At 32.8% G+C, this 14,344-nt stretch overlaps 1 protein-coding gene across 1 annotated transcript; it reads right to left on the reverse strand.

Moving 5' to 3' along the window:
- Positions 1-508: 508 nt before the first annotated feature.
- LOC139703047 (zinc finger protein 678-like) lies at positions 509-10,514 on the reverse strand. Its single transcript, XM_071605967.1, has 4 exons — positions 10,467-10,514; positions 7,032-7,158; positions 835-1,464; positions 509-753 (listed from the first exon to the last, which is right to left on the reverse strand). Exons 1-4 carry the CDS (start codon positions 10,512-10,514, stop codon positions 509-511), a joined length of 1,050 nt encoding a protein of 349 aa, XP_071462068.1.
- Between the last annotated feature and the right edge of the window lie 3,830 nt (positions 10,515-14,344).

Raw genomic sequence — 14,344 nt, forward strand, 5'->3', positions numbered from 1 at the left:
CTAAATACTTCAAGGGATGGGCTATAGATAAGAAACTTACTACAATCTCTATATTTGTCAAGGTGTTTTGTAAATATTTTGCTGTTATCTAAGGTACACACTTTGGACAAATGCTATTCCACACTTGCTACAGATATCAGGTCAGAAATTGAAAAATCTCTGAAATTTGAATACAGTCTTGGACACGTTCTTTGGGTTTCTATAAGCTATAAATCCTTCAGTGTTTTAAAAATGTTTGATCAATGGCCAAAAGCTTTGCAAAAGTTTTTCCACATGTCCTCTCACTCGTATGAATTCTGAGGTGCTGAGTAGGTGTGAACAACTGTTGGAGACTCTGTCACCTATTTTACACTTGTATAATTTCTGTGCTATCATATCTCTGGTATGAAATACTGTTGAACTACTGTGAAAAAAGGGTTGATTCATCCTTAAAGAAACTGATGCAGTGTTTCCACTTGTAAAACTTCTCTGCAGTAAAAAATCTATAATGTTTAGTAAGATGTGACCTTCAATTGGAAAAGCTTTGCCATTCTTCACATTTATAGAACTTCTCTCTAGTATGGGTTCTCTGGTGTCGAGTAAGTGAGGATTGTTGATTAAAATCTTTGCCACATTCTCTACATTTGTAGGGCTTCTCTCCAGTGTGGATTCGCTGGTGCTGAGTAAGTGATGATTTTTGACAGAAAGTCTTGCCACACACTTTACATTTGTAGGGCTTCTCTCCAGTATGAATCCTGTTGTGGCGATTGAGCTCTGAGATTGTATAAAAACTCTTGTCACACACTTTACATTTGTGGGGCTTCTCTCCAGTATGAATACCTTTGTGCCAATTACGCTGTGAGATGGTATTAAAAGCTTTGCCACATTCTTTACATTTGTAGGGCTTCTCTCCAGTGTGGATTCGCTGGTGCTGAGTAAGTGATGATTTTTGACTGAAACTCTTGCCACACACTTTACATTTGTAGGGCTTCTCTCCAGTATGAATCCTGTTGTGGCAATCAAGATGTGAGTTTCTATTAAAACTTTTGCCACATTCTTTACATTTGTAGGGCTTCTCTCCAGTGTGGATTCGCTGGTGCTGAGTAACAGATGATTTTTGACTGAAACTCTTGCCACAAACTTTACATTTGAAGGGCTTCTCTCCAGTATGAATACTCTTGTGGCGATTGAGCTCTGAGTTTGTATTAAAACTCTTGCCACACACATTACATTTGTAGTGCTTCTCTCCTGTATGAATTCTCTGGTGATTTTTAAGGCTTGGTTTTTGACTAAAAGCTTCGCAAAATTGTTTATGTATGTGGGGCATCTCTCCAGGGTGTGTCCACTGGTGACAAATAAGATTGGAGATTTTATTAGAAGTTTTCTCACATTCCTTGCATTTGCATTGCACATCTCCTGTATGAACACTGTGATGTTGAGTAAAGTTCTTGAGTGCATTACATTCTTCACATTGGTAGGTCTTCGCTGCAGAATAAATTTTTTGGTGTTGAGTAAGAGTTGAAAAATTTTTAAGTCTTTGCCAAACTTTTTACATTTACAGGTCTTTAGTTCAGTATAAATCCTCTGATGCTAAACAAGTTGTAACCTTTCACTAAAAGTTTTTTGCATTCTTTAAATTTATAGGGTTTATCACTGTCATAGTATCTACTGTGTTTAGAAGATGTTGAGAAAGCTGATGCTTTGATATATTCTTTAAACGTATAGGGCTCTCTTTCTCTATAAATTATCTTGTATTGAGCAAGCTCTGCACTGTGATAAAGAACCCTTTCATATACCTTACACTTGCAAGTTTTGTCTGGACTGAAGCAAACTTTCCCACATTTTTCATCTTGGTATATTTCCTTTAGAAAATGCCTATGGGTTGCTCTATATTCATAATTTTTATCACCAATGTAAATATAATGGTAATTACTCAGGGTAGAGACGTGGCTAATGGTGTTATTTATAGCATTATCTATATAGTGCACTTTCCAAAAATCTGTATCAGAATTCTCATTGAGCAATAGTGGGGAATTAGAAACCTTTCTACAATTCTTAATATTGTCTATTTGGGCACAAGGAGAAATTACTGTATTATTGTAGAAAAATGGACATTTTGTAAAGAAATTCTCAAATTATCACTTTCAAAAATATCTTCTCTTGCAAATGTTTGAATGGAAGTTTACCTCAGTGCTACATTTTTAATTGGCCAAGTTAAAAACTGATGCATGGACCAGATTTCAAATTTTCCACAATACTTTTCACTTCAAAAATGTCTGTGGATATATTCTTACAGACACACAGCTCTTCAGAAGTAAGTGAAATAAATTGAATTTTTTTCAGATATCAATTGTTTCTGTTGTCATTTGACCATAAAATTTTTATCATAAATAGAGACTACTAATTGGTTTTGACCATTATAATACAATTTTTGAACTTTACTCTCACCTATATTTTCCCATTGTTTTCTTAGTTGTAAATGGTTAATGTCATACTTTCCATATCTTCCCTCTCTCTCTTGTATTCCCTGCTCTGGTAAAATTTCTTCAGGGTGATGAGAAGTCATGGCTGAAATAAAAATGATAATCATGTTTACTTACTGTACTGGGCTGAGTATATTTTGCAAACATAAGAAATTACAGCAATAAAGGAACATCAGCAGGGGAGTAGGTTATTAAATCTAAGCCCATTGTTAATACAGAAACATATAAATCAAATAAAAATGTACACAGAAAATTACTTTGAGAACTTTCCAAATCATCTTAGTGCTCACAGTATCCAAGATGAGTACATTCATCTGTAGAGTAATATAGTAGAGGAAAATACATTGTGTTACACAAAGCCTTTCCTCCTTCACAATATATTTTAAAAATCTACCGACTTTCTTCTGTTTCATTAAAAAAGAAAAATATGAAATATGCAAATATTTGGGGACTGTTCAAAAAGGGGTTCCTGCTTACCAACAGAAAAAATCATGGCTAAATTTACTGTAAGAAAATAAGTTATGAATTACTCAAAGGGAATAGTAAATTATCATTTAAAAGAAGTTGACTGAATTAAACCAACACAAAAATGGACTTAAATTTAGTCAAGAATTGTTAATAGTAATAAGCAGAAAATGTGTTTTTAAAGTCTTTCTTTAGAAATTGTCTGAAAGAGTCACAGGTGGCTGTACATAGCAACATAGGAGCTTGAGCCAGAAGGATCAAAATTTCAAGGCCAGCCAAGGTAAAAAATGCAAAGTGGTAGTTCTCTTTCCAGTACTAATAAATGCATCTCAGAATATAAGAAAAATAAAACATCCAAAACAGCTCAAAGTTGTAAAGACTCAAAGCAGGTTTTAATCCAAGTTTTAAAACTTACAGAGAATATTCAGAGCATCCAAGAGAAAAAGTTGGGTCACCTAGAAATGTGTAACTACATAATTGTAAAATCCTTAGTCAAAACTTCACAACACAGAATGGAATTTGGGGCTATATTCAAGGGATGGAAGGATAAAATTATCAACCAAAACATTATATTCACAGCTACTATGTTTCAAAAGAGAAGGAAAATATAGACGTTAAAGATATAAATGCACACACTATTTATCAACACTAGATCTGTTCTCCAAAAAGTATGAAACGTGATCCTTCATACTGAAATGTAAGTGTGCACAGAACACAAGTCATATGAAATTCTAAACATTTCTTGGTTCAAAAAATTGATTTTATTGTAATAATGGGACACAAAAAATTTTGCAATAGAATTTGAAAGACAAAAGCATAAAAGCAAAACTGTTAATAGGCATATATACCTGTAACAATAATAGTTTTGAAAACCCACAAATATATTGATTTTTTTAAAAAGTGAAGTCAAGTTGATCCTCATACAAAGTATGAGTAGGAGATTCTTCATTTTTAGATATTTTTATTGGCAAATTCAAGATTACATAATTCTGATGAAAACAAACCTTGGCTATCTGAATTAACTCTAAAAATTACAACTCTAGGTAGTCCACAGTATACTCTAAATCTAAGGATGCACACATACTGAAACCAAAGGGATACAAGCATGACACATACAAAAGTGACCAAAAAAACCTGTGCAGTCTAAATTATAGTACACAAAACATAGTTTAAGACAGTATTATGACATAGAAATCATTTTAAATTTTAAAAAGACTTTGAAAAGGAGCAAAATAAAGAAAAGGAACATTTCCCCAGGTTCTGAATTAAGAGTAAATACATTCGCAACATATATCATACTTCCCAAACACACAAAGAAAACATTGAGAGAGTTGAATGAAAACCAAGAATCACTGTCATCCTAGGAGACATCAATCCCCACTTACTGAAAAGGGAAATACAGTGAAGCAAAATGGTAATTGCAGAGTATAAGACTTTGAAAATATTTGAAACTATTGTAGACTTATAGAATCCCTATTCTTAATCACAAGTGGGATATTATGCTGGATAGACCAATTTTATGTATTAAAACAAAGGTTAATAAATATTTAAGTGATAGTTATTTTGTAACCACCATGGAATAAAAATTTGAAGTCAAAAGTGATAGGGATTTTCAAAGATCCCTAAATATGTGTAAGTTGATTGAACACTCTTGGGCATGTTGTTGTTCAAGAATTGAAAGATAAATTTAAAAGGTGTTTATACTACTTAAAGTTAACTAGAGACTCCAGGTAATATGCATCAGACTCCCATTGTAAAAAATATTTTTTTTTTGCAGAGAAATCTAACCTTTAAATTGTATGAATCAGCGGAGCACAACAGACACTAGTATGGCAATATGTAAATCAATGGATGTGTAACTGATGTGATTCTGCAATCTGTGTATGGGGTGAAGGTGGGAGTTGATAACCCACTTGAATCAAAGTGTGGAATATGATATGTCAAGAAATTTGTAATGTTTTGAACAACCAACAATAAAAAATTAAAAAAAAATAAATAAAAAAATAAATTGTATGAATATCCCTCAAAGTACAAATAAGACTATTTCCCTGCTTCAAAATATACTAAAATTTACAACATTCAATTGTAAATGCAGACATGGAGTTAGATAGATGGACTTCTTAGTGAGTGTGGCAATAACCTTCATATCAATAGCAAATTAATAACATTGCACACCAGTGTTTTGACATTGTTATTCAACAGAGCCATCATGGGGGACGCAAACCAAATATCCCTTGAAAAGAACAATGAGCCATATTGGAATACAGAAACTATAGATCTTTGAAGTCAAATAATTTATTCTAATTATATATTTTACAAAATGTACACACACTAGGTTAACTGAAATGGCACAGAAAGAATACTGCAGAATTCTACAAGTATGACATCTCTAAACTAAAGTAGCAGCTTTCTGAACAAAAGAGAATGGTTTTGTGATGGGGAGACAGAAATGAATCCTTGCTTCCTAGGCATAGTTTTTTTTTTTTTTTTTTTTTTTTTTTTTTTTTTTTTTTTTTTTTTTTTTTTTTGAGATCTAAACTTTTTAGAGATATATTGCATAACAATTTCAATTAATGTTACTGATCTGTATATTTAAATTCTTGGAGACAGTAAGTTTTATTTTGTAGTTTTGATCATAATGAAAATTACAAACAATACATAAAAGAGATTTGCAACTTTTCTCAAACCTTCATTTAAAATAATGTGGTCATTATCCTATAAATAAGAACAAACTCATCAATATACAAATGATGGGCATGCTTGTAATCTCAGCTACTAGGAAGTCTGAGGCAGGAGAATTGCAAATTCAAGACATCCTCAATACTTAGTGAGAACCTCTCTCAAACTATGAATGAAAAGGAGCTTGGGGTGTAGTTCAGCATTAGAGTATCACTGCCATCAATCCTCATTACATTTACATATAGAAAATTTCAATTTCTACGTACATGGGCAGATTAAAAGACAATCAAGATAAAATGTAAAAGTCATAGACAAAAAGAGGCTTAATATTTATACAAGCAAAAGCACATATAACATTATTGGCAATACAAACAAGAGTCATGCATATCTTAATTTGTGAAGCAATGAACTGATATGGGGAAACTCAGTCTGCAACATGGAATCTACTGTACACAATGAAAAAAATAAGGAAAAAATTAACCAATCAAATTATCAATATACACAGATGTGTTATGATACAAATCCTCTTATTCAAATACAACTTAAACCATCTCTCAAAAGAGCAGTCTTTGTCCATCTTGACTTTCATTCCATGGCAGATAATTTCACAAAAACTCCATTACACATATCAGAAAGAACTCTGATAAGGAAATTTTAGTGAAAAAAATGTACAAATAAGTTTAGAGTAACTGACTTGTGATATTAATGTATTACAATGGGTTGACCTAGTGGTCTCCAGAAATGTACAAAAAATTCCTGCAAATAATGGAAGAGGGGCTGGAGTTATAGACTAGTGGTAGAGGGCTTGCTTACCATGTATGAGGCCCTGGGTTTGATCCTCAGCACCACATATGAATAAATGGGAATTTCATTAACAACTAAAAAAAATCTTTAAAAATTATGGAAGAGCTGTCAGATAATATCAACACTCACAAGGCAAGGGGAGTGTTTTGTTGTTAATTTGCATGTACGGAGACATTACTGGAGGAAAAGCAGGAGACTAGATTAGTTGAAAGCACAAAACACAGGAGAGATTCTTCTATGATCACAAGAGAAAGAAATTCAAGCTTCTCAAAAATCTTCTCTGCTGGATAACTTCTCAATCAACCTTTTTGCATTTAGGCTTCCTCCTCTACCTCAACTATGTCCTCTGCTATATGTGGGCCACAGTATTTGACATGACTGCATTTCTCTAAGTCAACCATATGTCAAGTGAAGGAGGTCCATCATGCCAACAAAGGAAAACATTAAGGATGAAAAGAAACTTAATATTTTCTTGTCAGCACCAAGAACTACCCCATCTTTTTTATTGAAAACACAAATCTGAATCATCCAATTTTTATGGTGAAGTTCCCAAAAGATATACTTCAAGGGAAGAAAATTAAATAATAATAATTAGGAATTTTGAAGAAAAGTTATGCTCACCCACAAAGACCAGGTTGCTGTAGGTCTCCAACATCACTTCTCTATATAAATTCTGCTGAGTAGGATCCAGGCATTCCCATTCCTCCTCAGAGAAATCAATAGCTACATCCCTGAATGTCAATGGCTCCTGAAATAAAAATTGGTAGATCAATAGCACACGGACAAAACCATTATTCAGTGTTTAGTTTGGATTAAGAGTTAGTAGAACTGACTGTCATGTAGGAGAGTTGCTTTAATTATGTAATAAGATACGTATTTTCCTCTGAATTAGATAATGGAAAGTAAGACCTAAAACAGTATATATATTCCATATCAGAGTGAAGTCAAAGATATATACCACAATCCAAGAACTGAATAAAAGCCGAACTCCTCACTTTTCTGCCACCCGTGAATGAACTTTGGGGGACATTCCAGATGCAAATCAGACTTGTCAAAGATATACTCATAAGGTGATTGTGCCCAAGGGAGAAAAAAAGTGGTAAAAAAGCTTTTGAAAACAGTCTGGGAGTTATTCTTTTTGCTTTGTATCCATGAGTTAGATTGAGCTCCCCAAAACAATTAGTTTCAAGTATCATCCATGACACATTCGCAATGTGTAAAATATTCATAAAATATTAATGTTTGGAGACATGTAAAGTGACACTTCCACCTCGTGAAAAGACACACTTGAAATATTAAGTTCTATAAGCAGTTCAACGAGTGAATAAATTTGGTACAATAGAGGCCCAGACAGCAGCATGTATGTGTTCAAAAACTGAGACAAAGAAATGGATAATAAAAGAACAAAGACCTTTTAATATAATTGTAATGGAAAACTAATGGTAAAAATAAGTTACTTAAAACTCATACAACCAAGGATATATAACCAAGGAAAATGATGGCTTTGAGAAATACATAATAAAATTAGGAGTCATAAAAAGTCACAGGGCTGTCATCATCTCTGTGTGCAAAAAGAAGATGAGATCAGTAAGACACACCACAAGTGTCCACATGGGTTTTCCACGTGTGGATGGATCCTAATTACTTAAACATAGCTACTTTATTGGAAGAATTACCTTGACATCAGAGCATAATCACCCCATCTACACAAATAACCAATTAAAAATCTTCAATAGCAAAATGTTTAAATACTTGAGCCAATTGGAATTGTATGGTATCAAGATTTTATGAAAGGAACAACAAGACAAATCAGGTTAGTAGATGATTATAGTCACTGTTCACAAAAAGCAAAAATAAAAAATCCTGACATGTTAGAATAAATATTTTTTCCAAACTGTGGAGAACCCTCTCTGTAACACTGTGGCCTTCTGTGGCTCATTCCTAAGCAGAGAGTCAGGTAATTCTGGGCAGTTAAGAAAATAATTCTGTAAAGTCCACACATCTCAGATCCCTATTGCAAAGAAAGGAAATGGTTAGTCTTCCATAGTCACAATTCTCACCAGTTAACAGACACATAGTTGGAGTCAGTTTAAAGGCCTCACCTACAATGTCCTTTAAAATTTATTTTTCTAAAAGAAAATGTGTGAATTTGCAGAAAATCAAATGGGGTTTGTGGCTCAGTGGCAGAGCTCTTGACTAGCATGTGTGAGGCACCAGGTCTAATCCTCAACACCACATATAAATAAAGGATAAAAGTTCATCAACAACTAAAAAATATTTTTAAAAAATAACACGTTTTTGACACTGGTTGGCACAAGTGTCACTACTTCAGGTCTCAAAATTGCAGTCTTTCACCTAATTCTGATGTCACTTATAAGTCCCAGAATGTCATCTACACTGCTGATCTACTTCCTGTAAATTGGGGGACCCTACAACTACCAAACATAGAAAGAATCATTCAATATTAAGATATTAGCTATATACAACTCTAGTAAATGAATTAAACACAACCATGATAAAATCGTAACAACCAATTGCACAAATATAAAAAATGGCTTCTAAAGGCTATATGGAAAATGCAGGCATATAGAATGGTCAACAATTCTGTAGAATAAGTTTATGGGACTGAAATATCTGACACTGAGATTTACTATGAACTTACAGTACCCCAAAAGGTGAGATATGTGGCAAAGAGTATACAAACAGATTCGTGGAATAGAACTGAAAACCTAGAAATAAACTCAAAAAACACACAAGAGATGGCAGGACTTCACTGGAGATGATATAATCTTTTTAATGAATTATGAACACCCTGGCATCTGTATGCAAAGAAATGAATTAGACACAGAACTTACAACTTTTGAAAAATTTAAATCATTCATCTGAAAGAAAATGTTAAATTTGTAGCTTGTGTCAGACAACATAGCAGAAATTCTATATGGTTTGTCCTTGACATGAACAAAGCCAGAAGCAGGATCTATAAATGAGAAAGTTAATAAACTTTTACTCTGTTGAAAATCATTCTGTATTTTGAAGTATGCTATTAACTGAATGAGAAAAAACAGGATGAAATATTTGCCTAATATATATATGATGAAGGTCTGGAATAAAAAAAAATACATTGAGCTCTTAAAACTCGGCAAAAGAGATGGAGTTTTGGCTCAGTGTTAGAGCAATTTTCTACCTCGTATGAGGCACTGGGCTTGATCTTCAGCACCACATATAAATTAATAACAAATAAAGGTCCATTGATAACTAAATATATTTTAAAAATACTGAGCGAGATAACAAGCAATTTAAAATGGGCACTATCACATATAATGGTATTAGAAACTTATAAGGAACAATAGTAAGAATGATATAATCTGAAACTATAATAAACATATACAGATCCATGGAGATAAGATTTGTGTATGTACATCTGTTTTTCTATAGATGTCTGTATATGTACATACATAGATTTATAATTATAGATATATAAAATATTGCAGAGTTACATAATTTAAGCATATATCTTTAAAATCATTTATTATAATGAGTCATATTAATGAATAATTATGTGACATTATGAATTATATTTCATTAATTATATGCAATTTATGCATAAATACAAAATAACCTGTAAGGTTTTCACCTACAGAGACATTTACATAATAATATTTTATGGAGCTATGGTTGTAGTTAAGTGGTGCAGAATTTGTTCAGCATGTGCAAGACCTTGGGTTTTATTACCAGCAGCACAAAAACAAATGCAATAGTTTCCACTAAGGCCTTGATAACATAGTGAGATTTGACAGATATTTCATAAATCTACTCTAAGTCATTTTCTTGGAAAACCACAGAATTCAGTGGGTTTCTGTGTCTCCTATCTGTAGTAGAAACTTCAATGTCTGAAAAGTTCTACTTGAAATTTTTTTTTTACCAATCCCCATTAATTTCTAATGTCATCAAGTTAAAAGAATCAATCATGACTCTAGTGTATCTTAAGAATGATATTTGTTTAAACTTTTATTTTTACTTTTCTTATGTTTCTACTTAGTTCCCAGCCTTATTTACTTTGGAGTTCATAAAGTTCCCAAATTGTTCCTCCAGTTCAATCACCATGGTTCCAAGAACTGTAGCTGAAATGTACAAAATGCCCCCTTAGGGAATCTACACTGATAGCCCTGCCCTGGATGAGCCCATGTATCAATCCATTCTTAAAAGTCAAAGCCATAAGGAACAAATTTTTATGCCTTTTATCTTTCTAAAATATGTTGTCTAGTGAACAAAACAGTATTAAAATTTACACAAAATCTAAACAGTAGAACAGAGTAGTATTAAAATTTACACAAAATCTAAAAATGAGAAAACATTACAAATGACAAGGGATGCAAAAATTAAATTACATTCTCTATAATTCTTTGGGAGAATGTAAATGGGTGTTAAAAGGAACTGATTTTTTATATATAAAAATATCAGAAACTAAACACTGGTGATCGTTTTAAAACATTATGACTACTGTATAAGCTGTGGGATTGTAAACTTAAAAATGGTAAATTAGATTTTACTTATATTTTGCCAGAAGAAAAAAAAGTATTTGTAAGAGGCACAAGAAAAAATCAAAACCACAGCAAAAATAATAATAAGTATATAAAAAAAGATTAAAAAAGCAAACAAAAATGCAAGTGATATTTGCCCAATAAATAACACTACTTCCATAATGGGAAACATTTATTTGAATATGCTACTGCCTATATATAATGATCAACAGTGGATTATTTTCTTTTGCCTGACTTATATTTGTATCAGAAAAGCACGTCCGAGTAGCCATGAATATTGGCTATCTGTAATTGTAATTAATTCTATATTTTGATAGAGCCACATTTTTGTTCCTAGCATCCCAATTCACCATGGCCAAATTATGGAAGCAGTTCCCATGCCTATTAATAGATGAATTGATTAATAAAATGTGATACACACAATATGTTTTTAGTCAGCTATAAAGAAGATTTAAATTGTGACATTTGTCAGTAAATGAACAGAAATTATCAACATCATGCTAAGCAAAATAAATCAGACTGATCTAGGGTCAAATGTCTTCTTTCACATGTGACAGCTACAGCAAAACAAAAAGGGAAAGGAGAATTGGATATCATAAAGATGTAGAGAAGATTAGTGGAGTATAAGGAGACTGGGTGGGAGTGACAGGAAAGGAAAATATCAAATGAATCTTTTAAAACATGGGTATATAAAAATATACCACTGTGAATTCCACCTTCCTGTATATGTAGAAAGCATCAAACATAAATGAATAAAAAGATTAATAAAATATCTATTTAATTATATCTATCTAACTTATTAAGGAGAGTAATGGGGGGAAAGAATGAAGGGAAAAAAATAAGGTAATGAGAATTGAAAGGGATTAAATTAACAAAAGAGGTAAAAGCCTTGTACAATGAAAAGTACAACATGCTAAAGAAAAAGAATTAAAGAAGAACTAGAAGATGGAAAGTTCTACCTTGTTCTTGAATAGGTAGAATTAATATTGTCAAAATGACCATGCTACCGAAAGCACTATACAGATTTAATGCAATTCCAATCAAAATCCCAATGACATTCCTCATGGAAATAGAAAAAGAAATAAATTTAATCCTGGAAAAACAAAGAGACCCAGAAGAGGCAAAGCAATCCTTATAAAAGGAAGGCAGGTGGCATCACTATACCAGACCTTAAACTATACTTCAGAGGAATAGTAACAAAAACAGCATGGTACTGGCACCAAAATACACAAGTAGACAAATTGTATAGAATAGAGAACACAGAGAATAACCCACAAAAATACAGTTATCTCAAACTAGACAAAGGTACCAAAAACATATTGGAGAAAAAATAGCCTTTTCAACAAATGGTGCTAGGGAAACTGCAAATCCATATGCAGCAAAATAAAATTAAGACCCTCTCTTTCATCATGCACAAAACTCAACTCAAAGTGGATCAAAGACCTAAGAATTAAACCAGAGACCCTGCACCTAAGAGAGGAAAATGTATGTCCAAATCTTCATCATGTTGGATTAGACCCTGACATCCTTAATAAGACTATTATAGCATAAGAATTAAAACCAGGAATCAATAAGTGGACGGATCAAAACTGAACAGCTTCTCAGCAAAAGAAACAATCAGTGAGGTGAAGAGACAGCCTACATCCTGGGAGAAAATTCTTACAACTCACACGTCGGATACAGCACTCATCTCTAGGGTATATGAAGAAGTCAATCTTGACACCAAAAAAACACAACCAAAGAACACAATTGATAAATGGACCAAGGAACTCAAAAAGCATTTCTCAGAATATGATATACAATTGAGCAACAAATATATATGAAAAGTTCAACATAGTAATTAGAGAAATGCAAATCAAAACTAAAATTTCATCTCACTCCAGCCAGAATGGAAGATATTATGCATATAAACAATAAGTGTTGGCAACGATGTGGGGGAAAAAGCACATTCATACATCGCTGGTGGAGATGCAAATTGGTACAGCCAATATGGAAAGCTGTATGGAGATTCCTTGGAAATCTGGGAATGGAACCACCATTTGACCCTGCTTTTCCTCTTCTCAGTCTATACCCAAAGGACTTAAAAACAGCATACTACAGGGACAAAGCCACATCAATGTTTATGCAGCACAATTCACAATAGCTAAACTGTGGAGCCAACCTAGATGCCCTTCAGTGAATGAATGGATAAAGAATATGTGGTATATATACACAATGAAATATTGCTCAGCACTAAAAGAGAATAAAAACATTGCATTTGCCAGTAAATGGATGGAGATAAAGAATATTATATTAAGTGAAGTTAGCCAATCCCCAAAAAACAAATGCCAAGTATTTACTCTGATATATGTGTGGTGACTCACAGTGGGGTAGGGAGGGAGAGCATGGGAGGATTAGATTAATTCTATAGGGAAGAGGGTGAGTGGAAAATAGACGGGGAAGAGGATTAGCAAGGATGGTGGAATATGATCAACATTATTATTCAAAAACACATGTATGAAGATTTGAGTTTAGTGCCGACATACCTTATATACATACAGATATGAAAATTGTGTTATATAAAAGTTGTAATGGTGAAAGAAATGAGTACATGTATAATGGCATGAATTAGCATAAATATACTTTATATACAGAGATATGAAAAATTGTGCTCTATGTGTAATAAGAATTGTAATGCATTCTACTGATGTCATGTATTTAAAAAATAATTTTTTTAAAAAAAAGGTATTGGAACCTGTTGGGGACTATAATCCTACAGGGTAAAAATTGTAACACCTTGAAAACACAGAGACAGAAGGGAAGATGCATGAACAACATGAAAAACCAAGAAGAATGTGCCCCAAACAAAGATGCTACATTATTAGAATCCATGGTCAGAACAGCAGGAGAAGTGACAGAGAAGGAGTGGAGGAGGTACATAATTTTCTGTGAATTAAAGGATGATATAAGAGCAAATACAGGCAGCAGAGGATCATTTTGATAAAGAGCTACATAAGCAAATACAGAAAGCAAAAGATTCCTTCAATAAGGAGATAGAGATTCTGAAAAAACAAACAAACAAACAAACAAACAAACAGAGGTCCTTGAAATGAAGGGAACAGTAAAACATATTAAGAACTCAATAGGAAGCATCTCCAACAGAATAGATCACTTGGAAGACCGAACGTCTGACATTCAAGGAAAAATATATAATCTTGAAAAAATAAAGTTGACCCCAGTGAAGATGGTAAGAAATCATGAGAAGATTCAAGAATTATGAGATAACTTGAAAAGACCAAATTTAACAACTATTGGGATAGAGGAAGGCATAGAGGTTCAAACTACAGAAATGGACAATCTATTCAATGAAATAATATCAGAAAAATTTCCAAACATGTACAGTGAATTGGAAAA

This window comes from Marmota flaviventris, chromosome 20 (assembly GCF_047511675.1).
Source record: "Marmota flaviventris isolate mMarFla1 chromosome 20, mMarFla1.hap1, whole genome shotgun sequence".
Classification (NCBI taxonomy): Eukaryota; Metazoa; Chordata; class Mammalia; order Rodentia; family Sciuridae; genus Marmota; species Marmota flaviventris.

Coding starts and splice junctions, on each gene's coding strand:
- LOC139703047 (XM_071605967.1), bottom strand. CDS start 10,514: ATGGTGATTGAACTGGAGGAACAATTTGGGAACTTTATGAACTCCAAA. Junction 1,465..7,031: donor CAGCAACCTGGTCTTTGTGG/GTGAGCATAACT, acceptor TTTATTCTGCAG/CGAAGACCTACCAATGTGAA. Junction 754..834: donor TTTTAATACCATCTCACAGC/GTAATTGGCACA, acceptor ATACAATCTCAG/AGCTCAATCGCCACAACAGG.